The 25,381-nt window shown below is 45.2% G+C and overlaps 1 protein-coding gene across 1 annotated transcript in view; it reads left to right on the plus strand.

Annotated features, from left to right (window-relative positions):
• The first annotated feature begins 7,856 nt into the window (after positions 1–7,856).
• The window catches only part of Chn2 (chimerin 2), a 267,743-nt gene continuing 250,218 nt past the window's right edge, over positions 7,857–25,381 (plus strand). Inside the window, exon 1 of the mRNA XM_036181787.1 lies at positions 7,857–8,276. Within this exon, the coding sequence (XP_036037680.1) occupies positions 8,228–8,276 (49 nt within the window). The 5' untranslated portion in view covers positions 7,857–8,227. The remainder of the gene's footprint in view (positions 8,277–25,381) is intronic.

Genomic DNA, 25,381 nt, shown 5'->3' on the forward strand with positions numbered 1-25,381 from the left:
GAGCACGCCCCTGGCATACAGTGAATAATGAGTGGGGTTTTATACCACCAGTGACAGGGAACTGAGTTTTTCCTAGTGGAGGATGGGTGGGAAAACATCTTACCATTTAGTGGGGTGTTGGGGGAGTATGGAGAGAGACATTGTGCTTTTGAGATTCTGCATATCACTCATAGACACTACCACCCACTGTGGTGGTTTGAAAGAAAATGACCCCCAAAGGGAGTGTCACTATAAGGAGGTGTGGCCTTGTTGGAGCAAGTGTGTCACTGTGGGGTGGGCTTTGAGGTCTCTTTTGCTCAAGCTTCACTCAGTGTGACGGACCATCGACTTTCTGTTGCCTGCAAGATGTAGGACTCTCAGCTACTGTCTGCCTGCACACTGCCATGCTTCTGCCGTGATGATAATGGGCTGAACTATAAGCGAGCCACCCCAATTAAATGTTTTTCCTTTATAAGAGTTACTGTGGTCATGGTGTCTCTTCACAGCTATAAAAACCCTAACTAAGACACCCACTATCTTTTCCAGTAATTTCTAGTCTCTGTCAGGAGCCACAGTTAAAAAGCACCTGCTGCATGGGTGCCATTGAGTACAGAGAATGGTGGCCAATCATTTACATAAAAATGAGGCAGATTATCATCTCCAGTTGGGGATGAGGAGACTGCAAATTGGAAGGGTTAAGTCCCTGTCCAATGTTATCAGACAAATATAGCTCAATTAGGATCTGAACTCAGATTTATCTCTAAATCACAGGCCTGGATTTTAGGTCTCACTATCTCCCTACATGGGTGACATTGTTGAAATGGATGAAAATTACTTTTCCCACAAACTGATAATCCTTCCAGACTCTTCTGAAAGAGCAAGTGAAGGCCTACCACACTGGCTTTAAGGCACAAACAATGCCAGAACTCCCCACCAGGCTTCTGTGTATCAGACATAGCTGTTGTTTCGTTCAGCCGTCCCCTACTCTGTAAACTGGGGTTCAAAACCAACCCCATTTTAAAGATTGGGAAACTGAGCTTAAGTAACTTGCTCGAATGACAAACTACCACAGGTCTGCCGGACTCCCAGAATACACACTGAGCCTCTCTAGAATCACCTGTTCATGCTTTGTGTTCAGATAGTCTGAGACATGTATAGAAGATGCCTTCTTGACAACAGGTGCTGTCTGCTGCTCTCTCCCAGTATTCACATTCCTTCTTGGCAAAAATGATTGTTTCATTGTTGAATCTACTGCTGCCGTGGGGCAAGAAATGAACATATTGATTCTGATTTTCTGAAAGTGAGGGCCACGAACACTCATAGGATAACCATCACTTATTGATGAGATGTGTTCTGAGATCTGTGTCACTAGGTGATTCTGTGGCTGAGGGAACATTGCAGCTTGTGCTCTTAATGCTTACCCAATCCAGGTGGTAATGTTAGTCCCTACTAAATGTCTCTTGATTAGACCACAAGACCCAACAGCTGCAAAATGTAGAAGGTTGCTGGCCGAATAACAGGGCCCCCCATTGACATTAAGCTTTGTATTTTTATGTAAGAAGACTCCCTGAAATCATGCTAAAATTTACCGTACAGCAAATGCACAAAGCAGTAACGTGGTCACTGTGGTTATTGTCAGGAGTACTGGACAAAATTGTATGTACTGGTCCCACTGGTAGACTTCATTCCAGCAGCATCATTACCAAAAGTAGCAAGTTATGATGCATTCTCATAGCAGTTACAGGGCCATCATGATTGAGGGTGGGTTGGCCCCATTATAGTTCCTATGGGATCTCTACCATGTATATAGCCTGTGACCAATAGAGATATTGCTATGTGGCACACGTCTTTGTCTACATACTATTTACTTTATCCTCTGGGCCAATTAAGCCCAAATTGTGACTGAGAAAATGCCAATTACCTAGAAAATAGCTTTTGACACTTGATTTTAGAGTTTTTGTTAAAAAATAAAAAAGCCAGTTTGCCAGATGAAACACATTTTTCTTTTCTTTTCTTTTCTTCCTTCCTTTCTTTTCCTTTTTTTCTTCTCAAAACAGGGTTTCTCTGTGTAACAACCCTGGCTGTGCTGGATCTGGCTTTGTAGACCAGGCTAGCCTTGAACTCACAGAGATCTGCCTGCCTCTGCCTCTCTGCTTCCCGAGTGCTGCGGTTAAAGGTGTGCACCACTACTGCCTGACTTCTTTATTCTTTTATTATGTGCATTGTTTTGCCTGAATGTATGTCTGTGTGAGGATTCTAGACCCCCTGCAACTGGAGTTACTGACAGTTGTGAGCTGCCATGTGGGTGCTGGGAATTGAACCCAGGTTTTCTGGAAGAGCAGCCAGTGCTCTTAACCACCATCATCTCTCTCTCCAGTCAAAAGACATTTTTCGACAAGGTGGATGACACCTTTGATTTCTCATAGAGATCACTCTATAGTTTAAACGGATTTCAGTGAATGCATGAGGATCTCAGAAAGCAGTGTCTGGTCTTGTACCATGGGGTCCCAAGGCAAGGATATGGTTTTTCTCATATATTAATTCCATGGGTCTAGTACACACCCCTCACACAGTAAGTGCTTAATAAGCTTTCTGGGTGGATTACAGAATGCAGGAACAGATGAACAAGTAACAGAGAAGGTGGCTTTGGAGACAAACCAAACTCTGTCCGCACTTGGCCCAGAGCAGGCTTGGGGCTTTCTTCGCCTGAGTTTCCCTTAGATTTCTCCAGGGACCATGAGGGCAGAAAGTTTTATGATTTTTAAGTGCCAGGGAAACAAAGCCACAATGAGCAGCGTGCCGATGAAGTACTTCTTTGTCTCTCGTTAAAGAGAGGGTAGCTAATGAATACGTGTGTGGTTGTGTGTGTCTGTGTGTGTGTTGCTCCCTAGCAAAGTGGTCACACTGGACTCTGGAGGCATTATCTCCATGGCATAGCACCAACTTCCAGGGACATCTGTGCCTGCAGCATGCAGATCTCCACCAGGGGTCTCCAGCAGTTGGCGATTTGCAGAGGCAGTTGGGTTTGCAGGCGGCCTCTTTGTCTGCACCCCAGGTGTGGACTCCTCTTTGTTCCCGGGCTGGGCTGCTACCTGCCCTGGGAGCCAGCTGGGTGCTCATGGTACCTTCTAAGGCCTCCGAGGGCCGCCAGCATCTGCTGCCAGTTCACTTCCTGCTCTCTGAGCAGAGCTGGTGTTTTCTAGCAGGGGTAGGTATCTTGTATAGGAAATAGGGCTTGAACTAAAAAGGGAAATTGATGTTGATGATGAGGAATTGACGGCAAAGGGGCCACTTCTCAGGCCAGAGTAATTTGCCATAAAATATTTAAGCTCCTTGATGAACAGCTCCACAATTCTCCCGTGAATGCCGACCACTGGATTAATCTTGAAAGTAAGGAATATTTCATTCTGTGTTTAGCGCAGGGAAAGGGAATGACCTTTTCTGAGAAACACCCCAAAGGATTGCTGAGGGCAGCTCCACATGCTGGGACATTCACCCAGCTGTATCTTCTGTCTGCCTTCCAACTTCAAAGGAGTGCTAGCTAAAATAAAATAACAGATTACAGTAAAGTAAAGTACCCTGTAAACAATAAATTACAGGAGTTATAACAGTCCCTGTTGATGGAGAGGCAGGGCACAGACTCTAAACATTTCCGTCATTAGATGTAGCTCTTCGGCTTTCCCCATTTCAGTTTGCCTTGTTAGAGGCTGGGGTGTCTCATAAGTCTGTCCCCTGCCCTTTGTACCCCAGAGGTGTTACTCATCACTCTGGTCACAGCCATAGGGGCAAAAAGTCATTCAATTCATTGCTCGCGTATTCAGAAGGTATCTCTTGATGACCTACTGTGGACACAGCATGGTAAATTACACAAAGGCTGGATAAGCAACATCTGGCTCCCTTTCCTACCCCTTCCAAAAAGCTTTGAATGACCAGGGAGAGAAAAGTGTCCCCACACCCAGCATTACCTTTAAGACAAGGTGGAACTGCCCAGAAGGAGGTGCAGCAGGGTGGGAGCATTCCACAGAAGAGCTGTCTGGGAAGTGAGACAAAGTGCATTCTAGGTGAACTTTCCCCACAGCCCCACAGGACAACAGGGAGGACCTGTACAGATAGCTCTAAGGTACACAGGGCACAGTAATAAGAGGTCACAGATGAGGAGACAACAGGAAGTCAAATGAGAAAGGGAAACAGGACATTTTTAAGGTGAGGGCCTGTTCAGAGGCCCAGGCTCCACACCTGGTAACCTAGGCAGCAGGGGAGGTTGCTTCATGCAGCTCTGATTTGGTGGTAAACATCTATAATACTCGGGAGGCAGAGCCAGGCGGATCTCTGTGAGTTCAAGGCCAGCCTGGGCTACCAAGTGAGTTCCAGGAAAGGTGCAAAGCTACACAGAGAAACCCTGTCTCGAAACAACAACAACAACAACAACAACAACAACAACAAAAAAACCCCTCAAAAACCTATAATAAAATTATAGCTAGGGGCTATAAATAAGATAGCTCAGTAGGCAAGGACATTTGTCCCCAAGCCTGAGGACTGGGGTCTGAGATCAGTTCCTGGATCTACATGGTAGAAGGAAAAAACTTGACTCCTGCAACTTGTTCTCATGTGCAAGCATGTATGTGGATACACACACACACACATGTATATACACACATGCACACACATATACATACACATACATGCATATACATATAAACATGCATACACAAATACACACATGCATACACATGTACAGGCATACATACCAAATCCATATAAATAATGCAGAAGAAAGTAGGTGAGTGTTAAGTTAAAGCAACATTTTAAATTCTGTGTCAGACCACACTGACAAATCCTCTTTTTTCTGTGCATCTTTTATCATCTGGAGGAAGATACAGTATCTAAGAAGATTGCACCAGATTACGTTAGAATTTAACAAATCTCAGATCTTCATGTCATCAATATTCTCATCTCATTGGCAACAAAGATTTTGTAATGTCATTCAGAAGTGGATAAAAAGCATGAATGAAGATTCTTTCACTTGGGGAAACGTGTCAGAAGGCCCTCCAGTGGCTCCTGCACCTACTGACAAAGAGACTGAGCGCTCCTGCCTGTTAATTTATGGTATGAAACATCCAGTAGGGAGCCCCAAGCCCCTTGGCCTTTGAACTGGAGAAAGCTGATCTTGATCACAAGCAGCTAAGCCTGCTGAGTTTTCTCTGCTGATTATGCTTCACAGTCCCAAGGAGCCATCAGCTTTCAATGTCAGCCCAGAAATGAGTACTTTATGTTCATCTGAAGAACAGGCTCTGAGCTTACCATCCACCTCCTACCACAAGTGGGGACTAATTTAAGACTCTCTGTCTTCCACTTTTGTGCTGCACAGGGTTACTGGGCGGTGCCTTCACAGTGAGAACCCCTCCATCCCTTCATCTCTTTGCAGTATAATAACTTGTTCACTGGGTTATACTTTGCTTTCTTAAAAATATTCATTTTATTATTTTTACCTATATGAGTGTTTTGTCTACATGTTTGCCTGTGTACCACATGGGGTTCTGGTACCCACAGAGGTCAGAAGAGGATGTTGGAACACCTAAAACTGGAGTTAAAGATGTTTGTGAGCCACCATGTAGGTGCTAGGCTCCCAACCCTGGTCCTCCACAAGAGCAACAGGTGCTCTTAATGCTGAGCCAACTCTCCAGCCTGCACACTTTGCTCTTGTTCCTAAAGTTCTGTGAAGGCAAATATTATAACCTGCACAAATATAACCAGACATCCTGTGAGACTGACAACAAGGAGCAAAGCCCAACACTTACTGCTCAATTTGGGACATAAAATAGATGCAGTCTTTGGGCTACAAATGAGGCATTTCTCCAGTAAATAACCCACCCCTGGTTAGTGATCTCCAGGAGAGAAAGCAAACATTCTTCATATATCAGGTGAACAACTTACAACCTCTTCTGGAACAGTCTTTAGGCCGGGTACAACAGGGCTTCAGACCTAGGTGTTGTTTTGATTTTTTTTTTTTCCCCGCTTAACAACACTCCATATTATCTACCAGTAACAGATGTGGAGAAATAGCCTGAGTCCAAGACATTTGCTGACATCCTAGAACCAAAGTTGGAACCCGGATGCTGGTTTTCTTGAAGCCCAGGAAGTGCCAATCCTATCGAGTGATGTGCCATGTCTGTCATCTCAGGATCTGGAGGACTTAGTCAATTGCTAGCCCAGTAACTACATGCTATGTCATGTCTTGAACTAGGAGAGTCCAGGAAATTCCATTCTCACAGAGAAGTCAAGGGTATGCTGGGCAGGTGTGTGTCCCTACAGGGCTCCAGATGAGGTCACACCAAGGTTGTTGTGCCCACCCAAAATAGGTGGGAATGATGAGACGTGGCAGCATCAGGACCCACTTTACCCAGGCAGATCCGTCTTAAGGGTCCTGTAAATGGAGACCATGCAGATGCAGCTCAGTGTGACTGAAGAGGAGGCCCTCAGGTTTCAGCCTTTTAGCAAGTTGATTCTTTTTCCTTAAACAAACCAACAGACACAAATGGGTGGGGACATTTGTTGAGCAGTCACCCTGGGATGGAACCCTGAAGGGGGAATTTAAAAATACACTTTAAATCAAGTAGAAAATGTGACATGAGTGCATATTGTTATCATTTAACCTTAATTATTCACTGTACATGAGGCCCTCTGCAGATGTGGAGGCCCCCTGGACCTGGCTGCTGTTTCTGAGTCACTCCTGATAATTTTCAAATGGACTATGTCTTTTTAGTCGTGTTTTTGCAAAACCGTGTTGCTCCCAAGGCGAACACATTCCGTTTTGCTCTATAATGAGAGTACTTTCATTCCTTTAATGTTTGCTTTTTTCCCTTTGATCTAACAATTTCTGTCCAAATTTCACAGTTTTCTGTAGCTTCAGGATTGAAAGAACCGATTACCCTGCTGGGAGCGTGAAAAGGATTTTTAAAAAATGTCTGCATGACATTTCCTCTCAGTGAAATTAATTTAGGTTTAAATACAGGAGGATAGCAGACACCTGCTCCAATCTTTCTCTCACCCACCTAGGCAGTTCCTTATCCTGAAAGGATACAGTTGCACCTGCTGAAGAGTCTTGGTCTTTTGTGGGGATCCTTTGCAAGGGGCGAAGGACCTGTTTCTTTGTGTAAGTCTGATGCTACCTTTGAGATGTCTCTATTTCTTTGAGGACCAGTCTCAGAAGCCCAATGGACTTTCTGGGCACGGCCCCTGCCAGTGGCTGGGGTACTTAGTGTAGCCAGATTGGCTCCCTAGATGCCTTAGGAGACGCTTCTTTGGCAGGGCAGGGACCTTCAGCTCCTCAGCAACAAAGGATACATTAGAGGTTAGTGGAAGGGGCACTCCCTAGCCTTAGTGGCATCCTGGCCAGCTTCTGCCCAGCACCTAGTCCTCAGTGACTCCGCCTTCACCTTCTGGATTCCCCACCCCCCGCTGTGTGGCTGCCCCAGAGCCCAGAGCTTGCTGTTGAGTCCCACTACCTTCCTCCTAAGACCCCTCTATCCCCTTCTAACCCAGGAAGCAGCGCTGTACACTGCTGCTTGGCCGGCCTTGCGTCCCTGGCGGCGTGCCCAGCACCTCGGGGCAAGCTCCCTGTCCGGTCGGTCCCCACCCTCTGGTCCTCAGCCTGGCACTGCTGCCAGGGGCGCAGGAGCTGTCAAGCCGGCAGAGCCGATTCAGCCGGGAGCGCCGGCGTTTCTCTCCTTCCTTTGTGTGCGCGCGCGAGCCGAGTTGGGGCGGAGGGAGACGAGGGAGGTCGCTGTCTATCTGTCTCCCCCGCCTTTGCCCGGGCCGCTCGAAGTGCGGCGACGGCGGAGGCGGAGGCGGCGGGATCCCGAGGGCCGGTGCGGGGAGCCGCGGGGAGCCCTGGTTCCAGTCGCGCGCAGGGAGCGGGCCCGCGGCGGGGAAGGCGGGGACGGTGAGAGCGACGGTCCCATCCTTCCGCCCCGCCGCCTCGGCCTCGCTGCGCCCCTGCCACCCCGACGCCCGCAGCGGAGCGCGCCCAGGCGCCGAGAGGGACGGCGAGCACGAATAAATAGCGGCGGCAGCAGCGCGTCATCTGGCGGAGCAGGAAGTGCAGGCAGAGTCCGGAGGCCGGTGCTTCCCGCGCGTCCCTAGGACTTTGCCATGGGCTGGGGGCCGCGCGGGCTGCGAGCGGCCGGCCAAGGGCAGCGGCGACGCCGCCCGCACTGGGACTGAGCGAGCGGAGACGCACGGCGCCGAGATGGCAGCGTCCAGCAACTCCAGTCTGTCCGGCTCCTCCGTGTCATCCGGTGAGTTTCAGTGTGCGGTCGCCTGTGCAGGGATGGAGAATCTACCTGTGGCCGTCCCGCCTGCTCTAAGAGAGCGGCGCGGGACAAGGACGTCCCGAGGGACACTTGTTAGGGTGCCCCGCATCCTGGTGCCCCAGAACCTCCGCTCCTGACCTGTGACAGTGCAGCGGTGGGACGCGGTAGCGTCCTAGGCATGCGGACCAGGGGTCTGGGGCTCCCGGAGAGCGAAAGCAGCAAGGCAGCCACGCACTTTCTGCACAGCTGGAGCAGGGGCAGGCGGTGTCAGGGAGGTGAGGGCGAAGCAAGACGCCCGACTTGTCTGTCTTGGTGCTACCATTGATACCCATAGCCAAGGCAGAAGGGTGCAAACCCTTGCTCTTTGCAGACTCGGATTTCTTTGTTTGTTTCAGAAATTAGCTCCTTGGAGACACTCGCTTGGGGCATGGGTTTGAGAGAGCAGCCAGGAGAATGTGCCTTGCTCTTACTGAAGTGAGATTGTGGAATGGAGATCGAGCCCAGCCTCTTGGACTCCTGGCATGTTTATAGTGAATGTGAGAGTGGAGTGTGTGTGTGTGTGTGTGTGTGTGTGTGTGTGTGTGTGAGTGAGAGAGAGAGAGAGAGAGAGAGAGAGAGAGAGAGAGAGAGAGAGAGAAGGGAGAGAGAGAATGAGAATGTGTGTGTGGGGGGAGGTGTCTCTAGACATGTTCTTATACTACTCTGTAATTTTACTTTCAGGGCTTCCGATTTTTTCCTGTATTGAATGTGATTGGGTGAAAGAAGGGCTTTCAGCTTTTCTATGGTTGATCAGCAGGTCTAATTGAAGAGGGAAAAAATGATAATGAACATGAAGGCGTAAGAATCAATGGAGGCAGCCCCACTGGTTTCTGAACATGACAGATTTCTAATCAGAATGATGCATTGGGCACAGTTCCACTTCCCTTTTGGTCACTGGAAACTTTAATAAGAAACCCTGAAGGGATCGCTGCTAAGACATTTGGTGTAGTATACAGAATTCTAGGGTCAAGACGGTCTTGAAGTCCTAGTGGGAATGCTGGTGTATTCATATTGTACGTGCCCTGTTGGATTCTTTTTATTACTCCACAATTTAAACTCTGAGTGGAGGAGAGCTCCAGCACTGGACAGGAAGGCAGGCATGAAAGGACCCACATACATCTATGGATGTGGAACTAATCAAATCCTAAACACAAGGTAGGACTGTGACCACGGTGCAATTGTGATGTGACACAAGGTGTTCTGAAAGCTATCCACTATTTTGGGGGTGGGGGTGGGGATGGGTGGGTGGGTGTCAGGTTTAATTGCAGAGAAATGGCACTTCCTTTAATGATTGCTGACAACCAATAAAAAACAGCATTGTTAGGTGTCCCATAGTGTGAGCTGCTGGCGGTAGGGGCCAGTGGGCAGAGCAGTCAGCTCCTATTAAGAACAGCAACAAGTTGACCGCCTGTGGTTTTAATTCTGAGAACTCAGCAAATGCTCCGGCTTATTTTTAGTACCCTCAAACCACTGCTGCTGCGTTTCAATTCATTTTGGTTGACTAACGTTGAATTTAAAATGCCGAGCCCTTGGCTTCTTATTAGCACATGGTTCTCCCTCTCCAAAGACTGCCCACAAGATGAGCTTAGGGGGAGAGGTAGCAAAGGGGCACACTCACTGTGAAAGGACTAGGAGACAGGATCTTTGCAGGATACACTGGAGGCATGGAGTACAGAGGCTGTGGCATCTGAAATTATGCATCTTGATGCAGCTTAAGAAGTCTGATTGAAAAACCCTACCTCAGCCCTGGGAAGACTCTATTGCTCAAAGAAGCCAAGATAAGCTTTAGAGGGTGGTAGTTGTTTTGCAGATAGGGGAGGCATGCTTACCCTGGCTTTCTTTCTTGTCTGAAGGACTGCTGTTTCTAATCCTATTGGAAACTGCATGAAATCAGAAATGCAAAGAGTGGACATCCATCTATTTACTACTTCATGCAAATCAACCTGACCTCTGGGCTTATATACCTTAGTTCACCAATTCATCAGACACTTTGTCTTGCAAAATACGGAATCATAGTTCTTTTCAAGTACACTTACCATTGTGTGGGTAATGAATAATTCAGAGGACACAAGCAATTCACACCTGTGAGAGGTGTTGAGCGGGAAAGAATGGAGCCTGTTTCTCAGAGCAGCTGGGTTCTCTCAGGCAGAGGCCAGAGTCTGAGAAAGTAGGGCACTCTGTGAACCCATTAGTCATCAAGCTGGAGGGCCAACTGTGGGCCAGGCTTGAGCTTCAAGGCTCAGCAAGGGAGATAATTCTAGCTTTCTTTGTAGCTCCAAACGTCTGAGATCATTGTGTTTGAATCCTGGCTCCACTGCTGACCAGTGAGGCATCTTGAGGTGGGTTACTTAATTTACCCTATCCTCAATTTCCTCATTAGGTCAGTATGCTGAGTTTTTGACCCAGGATCTCATGCCTAAGAGTGCTTGATAGAGGCTAGAGGGGATGACTCAGTGGTTCAGGGCAGTTGCTGTTCTTCTGGAAGACTTGAAGGCTCACAGCAACCTGTAACTCCAGCTCCAGGGGATCTGATGCCCTCTTCTGGACTCCACAGATGCACCTACATATGTAGCGCGCGCGCGCGCGCACACACACACACACACACACACACACACACACACACACACACACACAATCTTTAATTAAAAAAAAAAAAAGAATGCTTGGTGCAAAGCATTGTCTGCTTTGAGGAATGAGCTGAAGGTAATCAACGGCCCCAACCATAGGTGCTGAAATGAACTCAGCCGTTTCTTCCCTCATCTGCCGAATTTGATCTTGAGTTTGGGCTCTATCAAAACAAAAACAAAAACAAAAACATTTATTGAGCACATTCCAGGTTTCAGACATAGTTCCAGGCTTGCATTGGAAAGATGACTCAAGAATCCTCTTGAGAAGCAGCAGAGATAGGCAAGAACTCATAGCCTGAGTTCTAGAGTGATACAGTACATGCTGCAGAGGACTGTGTAGGGCAAGGGACTGATTGCTTCAGTCTGGAGTGGCCAGTGGAGGTGACACAAGGCTTGGGCATTGACGGATGAGCAGGAGCTTTCCAGAATGCAGGTAGAGAAGGGCATTTCAGAAAGGTGGAGAACTTGGGTCCAGGTTGGAGATGGGAAAGTCTGCGATGTTCCTTTATATTTCTTGGAGCATTGTCCTTTTCCCTGGTGGGTGGGACACCTCCTGGAGGCTTTGCTGGGATGATCCTGGAGTCCTAGGATGAGCTTGGACCTCTGAGCCCTAGAAAAGAAACAGCTGACTTCTGCAGGGTCCCAGTATGGTCTAACCCTGTCTCCAAGGAACAGCTGAGAGGGAATGGAACTAGCTGGTGTTTGCAAGGAGGGAAACCACAGTGATTTACTCAGCGTAAGCTCAGGGTTCTCAGATTTGAATAATCTCACTTGTCCTTGTTTCTCCACAGCAGTTGGGTGTGTCTTTGTGCCTGTTACCTCCTGACACATAACACATGAAGTTATCAGGTTGACAGTCACTTGAAAATACATTTTCTGAGAACTCTTCAGAATTTTCTTCTGGAGGATTCAGTTATGTATGAAAGGAATTGGCATGCCTCTGTTTTGATGATGACTACTGATAATTAATTTTCACAGTCCCCTAGATTGGCAAGAAGGTTTGATGCCTTTTATGATTTTAAAACATCCACAGACACTGAAACCAGTAGCTTTAGGATTTTAATATAGCCTGTGGTACTTGATTATATCCAGAAATAATGTGGCTGATTTGACAAACAGTTTTCTTAATAATCATGAGTCACATTTGCTTTTATAATTAAAATAAGAACTTTTCACATATTAGTAATGTGATTGCCAAATGGATAATTTCACAATCAAGAAAAGAAAAAAAAAAAAAGCAGCCCATGCAATTTAGTAAACAAATGAGATATTTTCTAGTAACTGAACAAGTTAGAATATTAAATATTAAAGAGACCCCTCCATAAGAATTTAACATGTTGAAAACATAAGCACATGGCATTGTTAAAAGGAAGTTGATCATTTTACAAAAGGAGAAAGGTAAAAATCAGCACAGTGTCCAAGCTTAATGGAAATAACATTCTTGCACAGATTGAGGTGTTTATATATTGGATTTTACAGAGCAGTGTTGAAGACAGGGAGGTAGTGCTGTTTCTGCTGCCCCTCTGGTGTTGACCATGGAAGCAGTAAGCAGAAATATTTCTTACTTGTTGTTGGAAGGGAATGCCCACAGACATACACAATCTTCTATATCCTAGATATATCCTACATATATATATATGCAGAAGGAAGGCCTGGACTTTGGTATGGCAACCACTAACATGTGTAATTAGGAGCTGCATGGATCTAGTGTCTGCCAGGGAACTGGGACAGAAGCAGTTATGTGTGGAAGGCCTTGCTTTGCTTTCAAATGATAGCTGCTGGAAATTAGAACCATAATCATCTGTATTAGCAGGGCAGGTTGATTATCTGTTGCATTTTAAACCACATGCATAAAAATTGGAGTTAAAAATCACAATGAAATAACCAAGAGTTGCAAAACTAGAATTAACGCCGAGGGAGAAACCACTCTCTCAGGTGAGGCACATCTGCTTTCCTGGTGGCCGTTTTCTGTCAAACTGCACTTAGTAGCCTTCGCTGCCCACTTGTGGTAACTCAGATGAACCCAACAGTTCAGTATCTGAGAGACTGACAGTCACAGTTTAATGGGCTGGTCACTAGCCCCGATAGTGCTGGGAGGTAGTGGGACTTTGGGAGACAGGGCCTACTGAGATGAAGGTATATCTCTCCCCACTCTGCCCACCGGGAGATAAACAAATCTCTGCCAGCTGTTCCCTGCCATGAAGTTCTGCTCCACAACAGAGCTAAAACCTGACCACAGATGAGGCCTCCAAGACCACGAGCCAAAATCAACCTTGCTCCTTTAGGCCTCTCAAGTATTTTGTCATGGTAGTGAAAGGATGCAGAGTTTTGGCATTTGACAGGGGCACACTGATCTGTGTGTTTTGCTGAGGTGCGGGTTCCCCGACCTAGCCTGGTGAAATGCATAGTTGACTGTCCTTTGTTTGACTTTTGAGGCATGGAAACATCAGGCATTTTCCTGCTCCAGCCTGCAGATGGTTTAACTGGACAAAGTGTACTTTTAGCTGCTACCTGAGGCTTGGCCTCTGTGTTGGCCTCTGTGAGGTCCATCTGCTGCTCAGCAGGGTCTCCTGTCCCTACACAGTGGTAACAACCACAGGACAATTAGTTGGAAAAGATGCACAGTGTTGTGCTGGCATGTTTGGGGAAAGAATTTTCCACCAAAAGATCACTATTTCTGCCAAGATATGTATAAAGAAAGAAAAAGTGGTCCTAGAATTAGGTTGGTGAATGATTGATAGCGTTCATCTATCACTCTCTGGTCAGTTGTCTCTGAGGGGTATGTTTGCATTTCCTGGCTTCTAAAATGTTATTTAAGTTTCAGAAAAAGCATTCTGCCTCCTTCCTTCCTTCTCTCCATCTCTTCCTGCTTCTGTTCCTTCCTTCCTTTTCTTTCATTGCCCTTGTGCTTGTCATATTTTTGTTTAGAATTATTTTCACAAATTCCACATTTGGTTTGCCTTGCCATCAACGTTGTCTACATTGCTTGGCCTCTTCTTGCCTTTCCTTCCATGGGCTGTGTGGGAGAAAAAGCTGGCCCTCTATATTTCACACGGATTTGAATCAGAGTGGACATTTGAGCCTCCATGCATGCCGGTTGATGGAACAGAAGGCAATCATGTGTCTCCAAGTTACTAGCAGGAATTTATTCAACTTTGCCATGGCCAGAGGGAGCCAGTCCCTGTTAGGATTGAACTGGCTCTACAGGCAGTCAGCTCTGCCAGGGATTTCTGTTACTATCCACTAGGGTCTGAAGCTGATGTCTAGGATGTGACCATTGTCATGAGAGTACTCCATGCTGGAAGAACTGCCACCAGCTCCTTGTACAAATAACTAGCTTTCTTCTTCACAATTAATCCCACAGCATAGTGGACATTGATGGATGAGTTTAGTCACATGGTATGATTTAGTTGCAACATTGCCTTGTCTCAACAGGTAGGCCCGTCAGTCACCCGGCCTCACCCCTTTTGCAATGTTGTATCAGCAACATAAATTATTAATTTAAAACAACCAGTGTCTAACCCTCCTTTGTCCACTAATAAATATGAGCTTGGCTGAGCAGGTTCAGAGTCCAGCAGAGCGTGGGGGTTGTTCATTGGAACCTGACCTTTGGTGCCTGTGAAGATCAAGATCCAAAGAACTCAGGACTGTCTGTCCAGGGAGACTCAGCTAGGTCACAGTGTGGCTGACTGTTCTCTAGAGTCCCAGTTCCCACACACCAGCACTCCATCCTTCCTCTTGACTCAGCCAAAGAGTAGCACCAACCTTAGAGGACTGATTGCAGACTTTTTTCTGTCCAGCTTCATGGAGGATCTTCTGCTTAATTATGTGTTACTTCAAAAACAGAAGACACACAGTGCTTTGTATTTTAAATGGACCTTGCATGTCATGGACACAGCAAGATTTAACTGAGTCCGACCTGCCCCAGGTCTGTATAGCACACTGCTGTCAACCATAGTGGCCATTAGCCACAGGTAGCTACTTCCATTTACATTTGAAAAAAATTCAGTTCCTCAATATCTGAATGCTCAAAAGCACACATGGCCTATGGCTACAATATTGGACCACACATACTTCTATCATTGTGGGAAAAAAATCCTTTTGGATGACATGGATATACATAGTTCTAAGACAGGGGACTAAGAAATACAGATGAACAAGCTGAGGACAGAAAATTCCATCACGTGTCTATGTTCCTTTGAGTTCCTAGTTTATGTTTTCTAGATAATTTTGGAAATTGACTTCTTTTGCTGAACAACCCCCAAGCTCTGCTGGACTCTGAACCTGCTCATCCTAGCTCATGTTTATTAGTGGAAAAAGGAGAATTGAATACTGGTGTTTAAAATTATTAATTTATACTGCTGATATGTTGTAGTTTTTTCTGACTTTGAGGGGAACTGTGGGGTGATGGCTAAAGGGAAGAGGAACTAAAATGTCTGTGAAACTCCTGATTTGAGTCTCTAAAAAATAAGTCTGTTATTTCCTTACTGGTAACTTGATTTCTTTTTGAAATAAATCCACAGTGAGCATTAATTCCAGCTTCCAAGAAAAAAAAAATGCCTATGACTAGAAAAAGTCTGGGTCTCTCAATTGTGTCTCTTCCAAAGAATAGTGAAGAAAATAGGAAAATTGTGAATGTGTGCACTGAGGTCACTGACTGCATATCCAAGCCCTGTTATTGGAAAGTCTCTTGAGCAGCCTGCCCATCACCAAGCAGTTTGCCTAGAATGGTTCTCCCTGGGCAATGTAGATGAATTGGGTATTTTAACACATCAAGTTAGTTTTTGGAATTTTAAGCTCATGTAATTTGGGAGAAATGCCTACTAATAAGACACAGGACCATGAGAGTTCCTATGGAAAGGAAGTTTTTCTCCTCAAACTTCTCTTCCCACCTCCAGGCACAACAGAAGTGAAGAGATGGACGTGTCTTTAAAGGGTCAGTAACTGTCAGAAAGACCAGTGGATTCAGAAACCAACATCCTGAAGACTGTGGTGTTCATAGCCTGTTCTTCATTGACCTGAGTTCAGACTCTAGCTTTGGGGTCTATGATTTATAGAGTCTCTGGGGTGGTAATCTTAGCAATTCTCTTCTTGTTGGAGGACCAGGTCCTTGGTTTTGTAGTACCAATGAGTGACATTTCCAGTGTCATAATACTGACTGTTTCAAGGAAATGAAACCCAGAGCTTACTTATTGTTTCAGATAGTGCCATGCCAGTAATGTAAAGTACTTGTCCTTGAAATGGTTTTATGTCTAAAGAATAAACCCAAGAGCTTGTGTTGGGATAAGAAGTAAGAAGCAAGAACATGGCTACAGGGGTCAATCTCTTGCTACATCTCTCAGCATGCAGGGGTTACAGATTTATCCATAAGAGTCTCACTCTTCTCAGACCTAGATCTGCTCCGATCGATATGGTGGCCTCATGTGGCTAGGGTCATTGAATTATGGCCAGTCTCTGAATTATTGATGACTAAAAGCATCTTAGGGAGGAAAGGATTTATTTCATTTTACAACTTTCAGCTCACTGTCACTGAAGGAAGTCAGGGCAGGAACTTAAGGTGGGAACCTGGAAAGCAGGAACAGAAGCAGAAGCCACGGAGGAATACTGCTTACTGGTTTGCTCAGCCTGCTTTCTTATACAAAGAAGGATCACCTGCCCAGGGTTAGTACCACTCCTGGTGATCTGGGCCCTCCCACATCAATCATTATTCAAGAAAATGCTTCACAAACTTGCCTTACAAGCCAGTCTTTCTTTTATATTGAAAGCATTTTTTATACAATATTTTTATCATTTCCCCTCCCCCATCCCAACTCCTCCCAGCCACCCTAAACAACTTTATGTTCTCTAAAAAAAAAAACAACAAAACAAAACAAGAAACAATAACAACAACAAACCTCACAAAAATGAAAGTCAAAACAAAGAAACAAAAGGTCAGTTCCTGGAAAAGTGCCAGAACAAAGCGAAATGAAACAAACATCATCCAGTTCATTCTGTGCTGGCCACTACTACTGGGTGTGGGGCCTGCCCTGGAGTGTGGTCGATATTCCTGGTGACCGTCCATTGGAGAAAAACGATTTTCCCTCTCCAGGAGCGTCAATTGCAGATAGCTTCTCGGTTAGGGGTGGGATCCCATGGCTGCTTCCTACTCTCATTGATGGGACCCCATCAGGCTTGAACCTGTGCAGGCCTTGTGCATGCTGCCCCAGTCCTATGAGTTCACATGTGCATCCATCCTGTTGTGTCCAGATAGCACTGTTTGGATAGGCCAGTCTTGTGGAAGTGTTTTCTCAGCTGAGAATTCCTCTTCCCAAATGGCTCTAGCTTGTGTCAAGTTAACATAAAATTGACCAACACATGTTTAAAGACACTATAACAGAAACAAATGAAAATTATCTTATTGACCTTTAGAAATTTTGAAAATGTGTGGAGGATATTTAAATTAAATAAAATTACTTTAAAATTAAGTTCACTTGCTTTTAAAATGTTAGTGTGACTCTTAGTGTATTTAATATTGCATGTGTGGCTCCCAATTCCTCTGCAGTAGACAAAACTGGTCTGGCTGGCTCCAGTGAGCAATCTTGCTCCAGCCTTTGTCATAGAGACTGCCAAGCATAACCTACTGATGCACACCTAGTGTTTCTCATGGTGTGCTTTCCAGAAAGTGACTCTCTGGCCGTTCAAACAGCTGAGCCTGTTTTCTGAGGTCCTGAATTTAGTCCCAGACTTGAATATGTCATTAGTCATTCTTGAATCTATGTATGGTTTGGAATTGAAGTGCCATACAGAGAGTAGGTTGGGGCATTCATTAGACTCTTGCATAGAAGGGTTTGCTTTTTGTAATGTTTTGTTTTAGATTCACTAAAATTCCACATTTTACTTATCTGTATGTTAGATTTGTGTACACCCTTCCTTTCAAAGAAAGGCTTCAGTGCTCTGAAGTTGGAAGAGCACTTCAAGAGACAAGGGGCCCATCTCTCTCTGCCTACGTGCAAAATATTCCTCTGATAGTCCCTGGGCTGAGGCATCCTGCGGCCAATCAGTATGTGTATACACATGCACGCGCGTGCGCGTGCCTGCGCGCGCGCGCGCGCGCGCACACACACACACACACAAACACGCATGCATATATCTGTGTGTCTTCCTATGTCTACACTGAAAGTGGAAGTAGATCAGCTTTCAAACAAAAGTTATTTCTAACCAAATTTATATTGCATATAAGTTAATACCAAAGGAAATGAAAAGTCAAGCCTAGCATTACTTTTAGTAATGAAAAAATTCACTTGGGATTATGCTAATGATATATAGATATTAATACACATAATACCATTGCTTAATATTGATTTAAGTTGCTCATTCATATTCACTTTATTATAGAAAAATTAGCCACTTTGTTCTCCAATGCTTGTCCCCACAGACAGCATCGGAAACATTAAAGCGTGTTTATTATTTGCTGGTTCTCATATGCAAAGGGCACTGTAACGTCTCCCACAGCGTGTGCCCTTTGACTTGTGAGCTTTGGGGTTGGTGCCCCCTTGGCTTATACCCATTACACTCTCTGCCACCTCCCTCACGATCAATGTCTAGGGTTGAAGGCACTCTGTGACCAAGGAAGTTCATTTTCTCTGGGACATGACTGTGCTAGGGGTGAACTTTGACCACCCAAGGGCCCTATGCTGGTTTGCCAAACTAACCTACACACCTCCCTCTCCCACCACGCAATCTAAATTTTTCCTCTGAGGAAAAATCAACTGACAAGGGCTTTGTAAACTCTGCTGACATAATTAATGTCAGATTCTGGCTAGGAACAGCCCTCGCAGATGCTGGACAGGTAAGCATGGCCAGCATTGTGAGGTTTGAAAGTCACTTGTCCTAAGAGCCTGCTGGTGGCTGTTGTTCTGTTTAGCCTTGTACTGTACTGCACTAGTATAGTGTTTTGTAAAAAGGCACAGCAGCCTTTCGGGGAGGAGATGCCCTGCAGCATCTCCTGTTCATGAATAGCTGAGTGTAAATCTGTCATTCAGAGGTTCCTGAAGACATGTCTGACTCCATCTGGGATTTGAGCCACATTTCTTCCTAGTAATGAATCGAATCCATTTGAGTGGCTGGCTGTTCATTCCTCTGCTTTACACTGAACTCTCAGAAACTTGTTTCTACCATCCGGGTGTTGGGGTTTGTAAACAGAGGCAGGGGCATTTGTGCCACATACCTCTGATAAGGCGTCACCAGCAGCGCTGGGCTCTGTTAACCTGGGCTGTTGAGTCCATAGAACGGACTGACAAGACTTGGAGGACTGAATCTGTAAATGACTGTGTAGAAGAGTCGAAAATTCATGGAGGAAAAAAAATCAAAATCTCTGCTCTCAAGCTATTTACATTCTAGAAAGAGGCTTTGTGAGTGCTCTTCCTGGGTGATAACTCCACTCATGGTCTGCTGTCTGGACACACCTTTTCTTAATACATGGACCAGCTCTTCCTCAGCAGTCCTCTCAAACCCTTGGATTGTAGCAGAACCAAGCCAGCCAGTGTGTACCCCCACATTGCCAATGCCATTTAAAATTAGTTTAGACAGTTCTAAGGGCTGCCATTATTTACACTTACTTACCCAGAGGACTGGCTCTTTAAGTTAACTACTGTGACATACGCAGTACAGATTCTCCTCAAGTTACATGGCTTGCATCCAAAGAAGCACATTGTAAATATAAAATACTGTAAGTTGTGAAAGCACGGGACACATCTAATCTACTGGGGAGCATCAGGGCTTAGCAGCCCAGCATACTGATTCCATCCTGCGATCACGTGGCTGATGAGGGGTTGTGGCTTGTTGCCCACCATTGAAGGAGAAGATCTACCTCACAGGAAAATATCAAAGTTTGATGTGTGGTCTACTGGATGTGCGTCGCTTTTGGACCATCACGCAGGCAAACACGTGTCCCTAGAGAACTGTCTACATAGGCAAAAGAATTTTGCCCATAGACCTGCATGTTGTGAATCATACAAGACAGTGACCAGGAAGCCACCACGCAACTTAGGAGTGTTCTCTCTCCTCAGTCTTCCCTGGACATTCCCTCCTTTCTCTGTCTTCTTCCGACCCCTTCTGATTAAGTCCGCAGCTCTGAATTTTTGTTTGTTTTTTAAGTGCTAAGGCTGAAGTTTTGAGTGGTGTCCACCATACAGGGGACACTTAGTAGCTAGATGTGAGGAAACATGAATATTTATATATGTCAGGCACTCTGTCAGAGGAGTACCCATGTTCCAGTTGTGTAAAGACTAGCTACCCGCTCACATTGGCTCCTGCTTCGGTGGCTTTCAGAAAATTGCTTTTCTTTAAATTCACAATATACAAATATAACTCCTAATATACAAAGGAGTTCTTTGTGTCAATAGACTCCCGACAAAATCAAACTGTCTTTTCTGAACCAGGACTTCAGTTCACAAGCTCCTGCAGAAGTGAATAGTGGACACTTAGGAAATGTAAATACAGGTTCAGGAAATGTAAATTCAGGGATGCAATTTACATGCTACAAGATGAGCCTGAGAGACGTTGTGGCAAGTGAATGAAGCCATTCACAAAAGACCACAGTGTTTGATATCACTGATATGAGACATCCAGGAGAGACACATCATAGACTCAGAAGTAGATTCGTTGTTCCTAAGGTTGGGAAGGGTTGGAGATGAAAGTGAGCCATTGCTAACAGGTAGGAGTTGTCTTTTGGGACACTGAAATTATTTAAATTTGACTGTGGTAACAGTTGCAGTTATCTATGAATACAGGAAAAGTCATTAAATTTTGCATTTTTTTTTGCAGATGAATTGTGTGGTATCTGTTAATTGTATCCCATTAAAGCTATTACTTTTTTAAATGCTAAAGTTAATACAATAAAAATGAGGGCCAGGCATGGTGGCATGTGCCTTTAATTCCAGTACCTGGAAGTCATAGCCTGGTGCATCTTTGTGAGTGCAAGACCAGCATGGTCTACAAAGGAGTTCCGGGCCAGGCAGAGAGACACAGTGAAAACCTGCCTCAACAAAACAAAACAACAGTAAACCCAAACTACAACAAAACAGGAAGGCAAAATGTTCACCAAAATGTAAGACCATAGGGAAAAATCCACAGGACAGATCCATTCTGGACAGGATGCTGATAATCAAGAGGCATTTAAGCCCACCCCATTGATCACTTACCTGTCACACAGTGGGACTCCTTCCTTTCTTCCTTCCTTTCTGCTCCGCCCCCATTTCCTCCCTCCCTGTCCCTCCCTCCTTCGTGTCTTCCCTCCCTTGTGGTACTGGGATTGGCCTTGGGGCCTCCTATATCCTAGGCACGCACTCTACCACCGAGAAGTATCTCCAGATCGTTTTTTTTTTTTTTTTTTTTTAACTTTTATTTTGAGATTGTCCCACTTAGTTGTTCAGACATACCATGGGCTTGCAATCCTCCTATCTCACTCTCCTGAATAGCGAAAATTATAAATGACAGGTGAATCAGGGGCCTTATCTCCTCTTTATTTCCACATTCATTTTTATTCTACTGCCAGTGGCTCACTCAGCCTCCACTGGACAAATGCGCCCCCTCTTCTTCATTGTCCCCTAATGACAGGGGCATTCCCCTCTCACGGAAGAATGAGGAGAACAGCAGGTCTTTCCCCAGTGTTGGACAAGCAATTAACACGTTTTTCGTCACTAGTTAATTAGATTCTTTTCGCATTCCGAACCCTGGACACAATACCCTCCCAGTAGAATGTGAGTCTTTCAGAGCTGAGTGTCCCCCTGTTGCCATTGGTAGCCTGGTCAGTTATGGTTACTAATACAGCTGTGCATCTGCTGCTCCCAAGGCTGTCTGTGTAAACATTCCAAAGCATATCTTCTTGGCTGTGTAGATGTTCCTAAGGATGTCTTCAGCTGCCTCTTTTGTTATTTCTTGTCAAAGGGCCAGCAGCACCCTTTGATCATGTAAGATCACAGTATTACATAATAAATACTTTCTTAGAAAGACCAAAACCCTGCAGAGGAATAGCTTTCTCGGGTGTTTTGATAGTGTGGACTTTTATCCTGAAAAAGTCAAGAAAAATACGTTTGATCCAATCACATCTAAACTATGAATCAGCACAGACATGCATTTCAAGAGCCACACGATTTCTACTGCTGACTCCAGATAATGAATGTCTTCCAGACACCTGCTGCTGGCCGAAAAGTCCTCCTCTTTGCCCTTTGTGTGGAGACTGTCAGCTTGACAGCGTGATGGCTCTGGCCTGGAGCCAATGGAGGTGGAAGACTAGTGTGGCAGCGACAGTGACCCTGTGACGGGAACATCTTTGTCGGTTCTTTCCTTAATGTCTCATAGGAGTGTTTTTCTGGTGTCCAAAGGGGAAGGGAGGATGGGGTAGAGTGGATCTGGTGTCTGTGTTCTCCCTGGGCTGAAATCTAGCTCCCCTCTCTGAATCTCCTAGCACAAGAGCCGTGACAAGTGATGTGCTCTGTGCTGGCCTCTGCAGCTGCTCTGCCTCCTTAACCCATCCGTCCTCCCACTTCCTAATGCCACATGTTGAGTTCTCTCTAACTAAAGAGTCCTGGGACCCACTCCTCACTCACCACTTAAGCTTATCTCAGGAAAACAGCAGCATGGGTGACATGCACAGCCTTTCTTCCTGACCACAATGCAAGAGTCCTGGGGATAGGGTACCACACCTCCAATATCCACAGTTCTGTGCACTGTGACCTCTCACCCTGTCTGCTCTCTCTAATTCTCTCAGCACTTCCTTCCTCACGGGTGAGCTTTTTCTTTAGCTTCACTCTGGTGTCGAGATGACAACAGTCTTGGAATAGTCTCTAGATTCTTTTCCCCCACTGGCTCAATGGAAAACCTTCTCTGTAAGCATTGGTACCTGCAGCAAACGTTCCTTTTCCTCATTAGCTACAGTGTTGGCACATGCTTGGGTGTAAACCCATCACAGGCAAGGAAGTAGGATTCCCATGATGCTCTTTGTCCAGTGGAAACCTTCTTCTGGAATGAGAATGGGCCAGCCTCTTCTGAAGATCCAGACAGAAGAGGGTTCTGTTAAGAAAATGGGAACCAAGAGATCTTTGACAAGCACCTCAAAGAATGAAGTTCTAATGACCTCTGTGGGTCAGAGGAGAGACCTTGTCGTCGCTTAGCTAAGGATGAAGCAGTTTCAGCCATCTACTCTGTGAATGTCACTGCCTGAGAAACTGAGGACAGACTTCAGGAGATCTACACCTTTCTCAGAACCACTTTCTCTTGTTAATGCTTTATGGTACATGACTTTGCCCATGGCTCTGGGAAACATAGATGTATTGATGTGAAAAGTGTTCAGACCCTTTACTTCTAATAAAAAAAATGGGACTGTGGGGGGTTAAAAGTTTTGATTCTTGACAGACTAGCACCCCTGGGCCTGACATACACTGGAACTGTATTATTAGAACGTCACAGGATAATAGTAGATGAGTCAACTTCTCCCGGTTGCTATGGCAGGGAATTTTTAAGGCTTTCATTTATGAGAAATAGTGATCATTAGCAGCTCTTTGTTTTTAAAAATAGAGATTCTTGCAAAATTGCTGGGGCTCTCCTGGAAAAGGTGATTGGCATGCAGAAAGGCTTTCAGGTGACTTTTAAAGCAAAGAGACCAGGCTCCCCAGAGCGCTTATGGGGAGCCGTTCCTGTTTCTCATTTTTTTAGGGCAGAGCAGGGTGAGTGGAGATCTCTAGGTAGAAAGTCACATGACCTATGTTTCCACTAGTTTTTAGCTCAGCATTTACTTTTTGTGTGCCCTGGGGCAAATGGCAGTATCACTTTGTAACTTTGATGCTCGTCGGTGGAATGATTAGGTCAGGCTAGATCGTCTGAGAAGGTTTTGAAATTTTTATGATTTTCTGACTGCCTATCTCCTCTTGCCAATTTGTGTGCTGTAGTGGCTGCTCAAGGGAGCAATACTGTTTCCACTTCCAGCTCTGCTGCCCCACATGCTTTAAACAGCAGTTTCAGTAGGCAGCACCCAGTTGTGAGACAGGAAGGACTGTTGGGTGTGTGTGCTGCATTTACCTTTCAATGTTGAGTACCTCAGAGCTCCAAGACACTGTCATACAAGGCTATGTGACCTACACCAATAAATGTATTGTACATTACAGTCCGGTGCACATTTACTTACACAAATGCACAGGTATTCTAGGTGTGAGAGAAACTACTGCTGTGGACCAGAAAGGCAAGCATTCTGGACCTCCTGGAGATGTAAAGACAGAGAAATAGTAAACAGAAGAAATGGCATAGGATATGTATGCATCCCTATATAATTATACTATATATAATGTGTAATTCGAAGGTGGTAACTTGCACGGGGGGCAGAAAATAAAAACAGGGGAAAATACAGAAGGCAAGAGGCAGGGCTCTGGATTTTGAAATATGTGGTTGGAGGAGTCTTTTCGGAGAAGGTGACATTTGAAGGTGAAGGAACTATGTGTAGCTTGTGGCGCAAGAGTCATACCAGGCATGGAGCCACAAGCACTGAGGCCCATGGGAGAATGCCCCTGAAATGTTGCAGGAATAGAAACAATACTGGTGGTCTGGGCTGCAGGGTAATGGGACCAGACAGGACAGAAACAAGTCAGAGCCGGCCCATAGGGCCTTGCAGGAATTTGGTTTCTACAATGAGTGTGACAATTCTGGAGGAGAGTGCCATACTTGGACTTAGACATTAACAGACTAACACATCATGCTATGCACACAAAATACACATGTGTGTGTCTACACCCATTAAACTAGTTTTATAGTGTAAAATGTTCTGATACTGTTTTTTTTTTTCTCTTGTATTAGTATTCATTCATTTGAAAACTAGTTGTTAGCTGCTAGGAAAGGAGGGGTCAGTTTTCCCTAAGAGTGTAGCTTCTTGTAAGTCAACTACCATTGAGTGGAAGGCCACACATCCAAGAATATTTAGGCAGTACAAATTGACCTTGATTTGGGGGGAAAGACAAAAAATCATGGAAGAGAAACTCTGGGAAATGGGGTAGGGATTGGTTATTATGATCAAAAAATGGTACAGCATTCTTAAAGAACTAATAGAAAAATTAGTTCAGGCCTTTCAAGTTGAGGACATAGTCCACTACAGGGTAGTAGTGGCTAGCACTTTGGAAGCATCTTAAATTGGCCTTGAACCCCAACAACATGTAGACACAGTTTGCTTGCTCAGGGTGTGGATGTGGTATACATGGCATATGGAGACCTCATGATCAATCATATAATCCTAGCTTTCAAAGAACTTTTGTTTATATTTAAAATCATTACACTAAATAGCATCATTGTATTAGGTTGCCATTTAAATTTTCATCTTCTCCTACATGTTTGGTGGGCTTTTATTACTAGTTCATGTTTTAAGTAACATTTTTATTGTGGAGCATTTTCACATATTCTAAC

Source organism: Onychomys torridus, chromosome 3 (genome assembly GCF_903995425.1).
Source record: "Onychomys torridus chromosome 3, mOncTor1.1, whole genome shotgun sequence".
In the NCBI taxonomy this organism is placed as follows: Eukaryota; Metazoa; Chordata; class Mammalia; order Rodentia; family Cricetidae; genus Onychomys; species Onychomys torridus.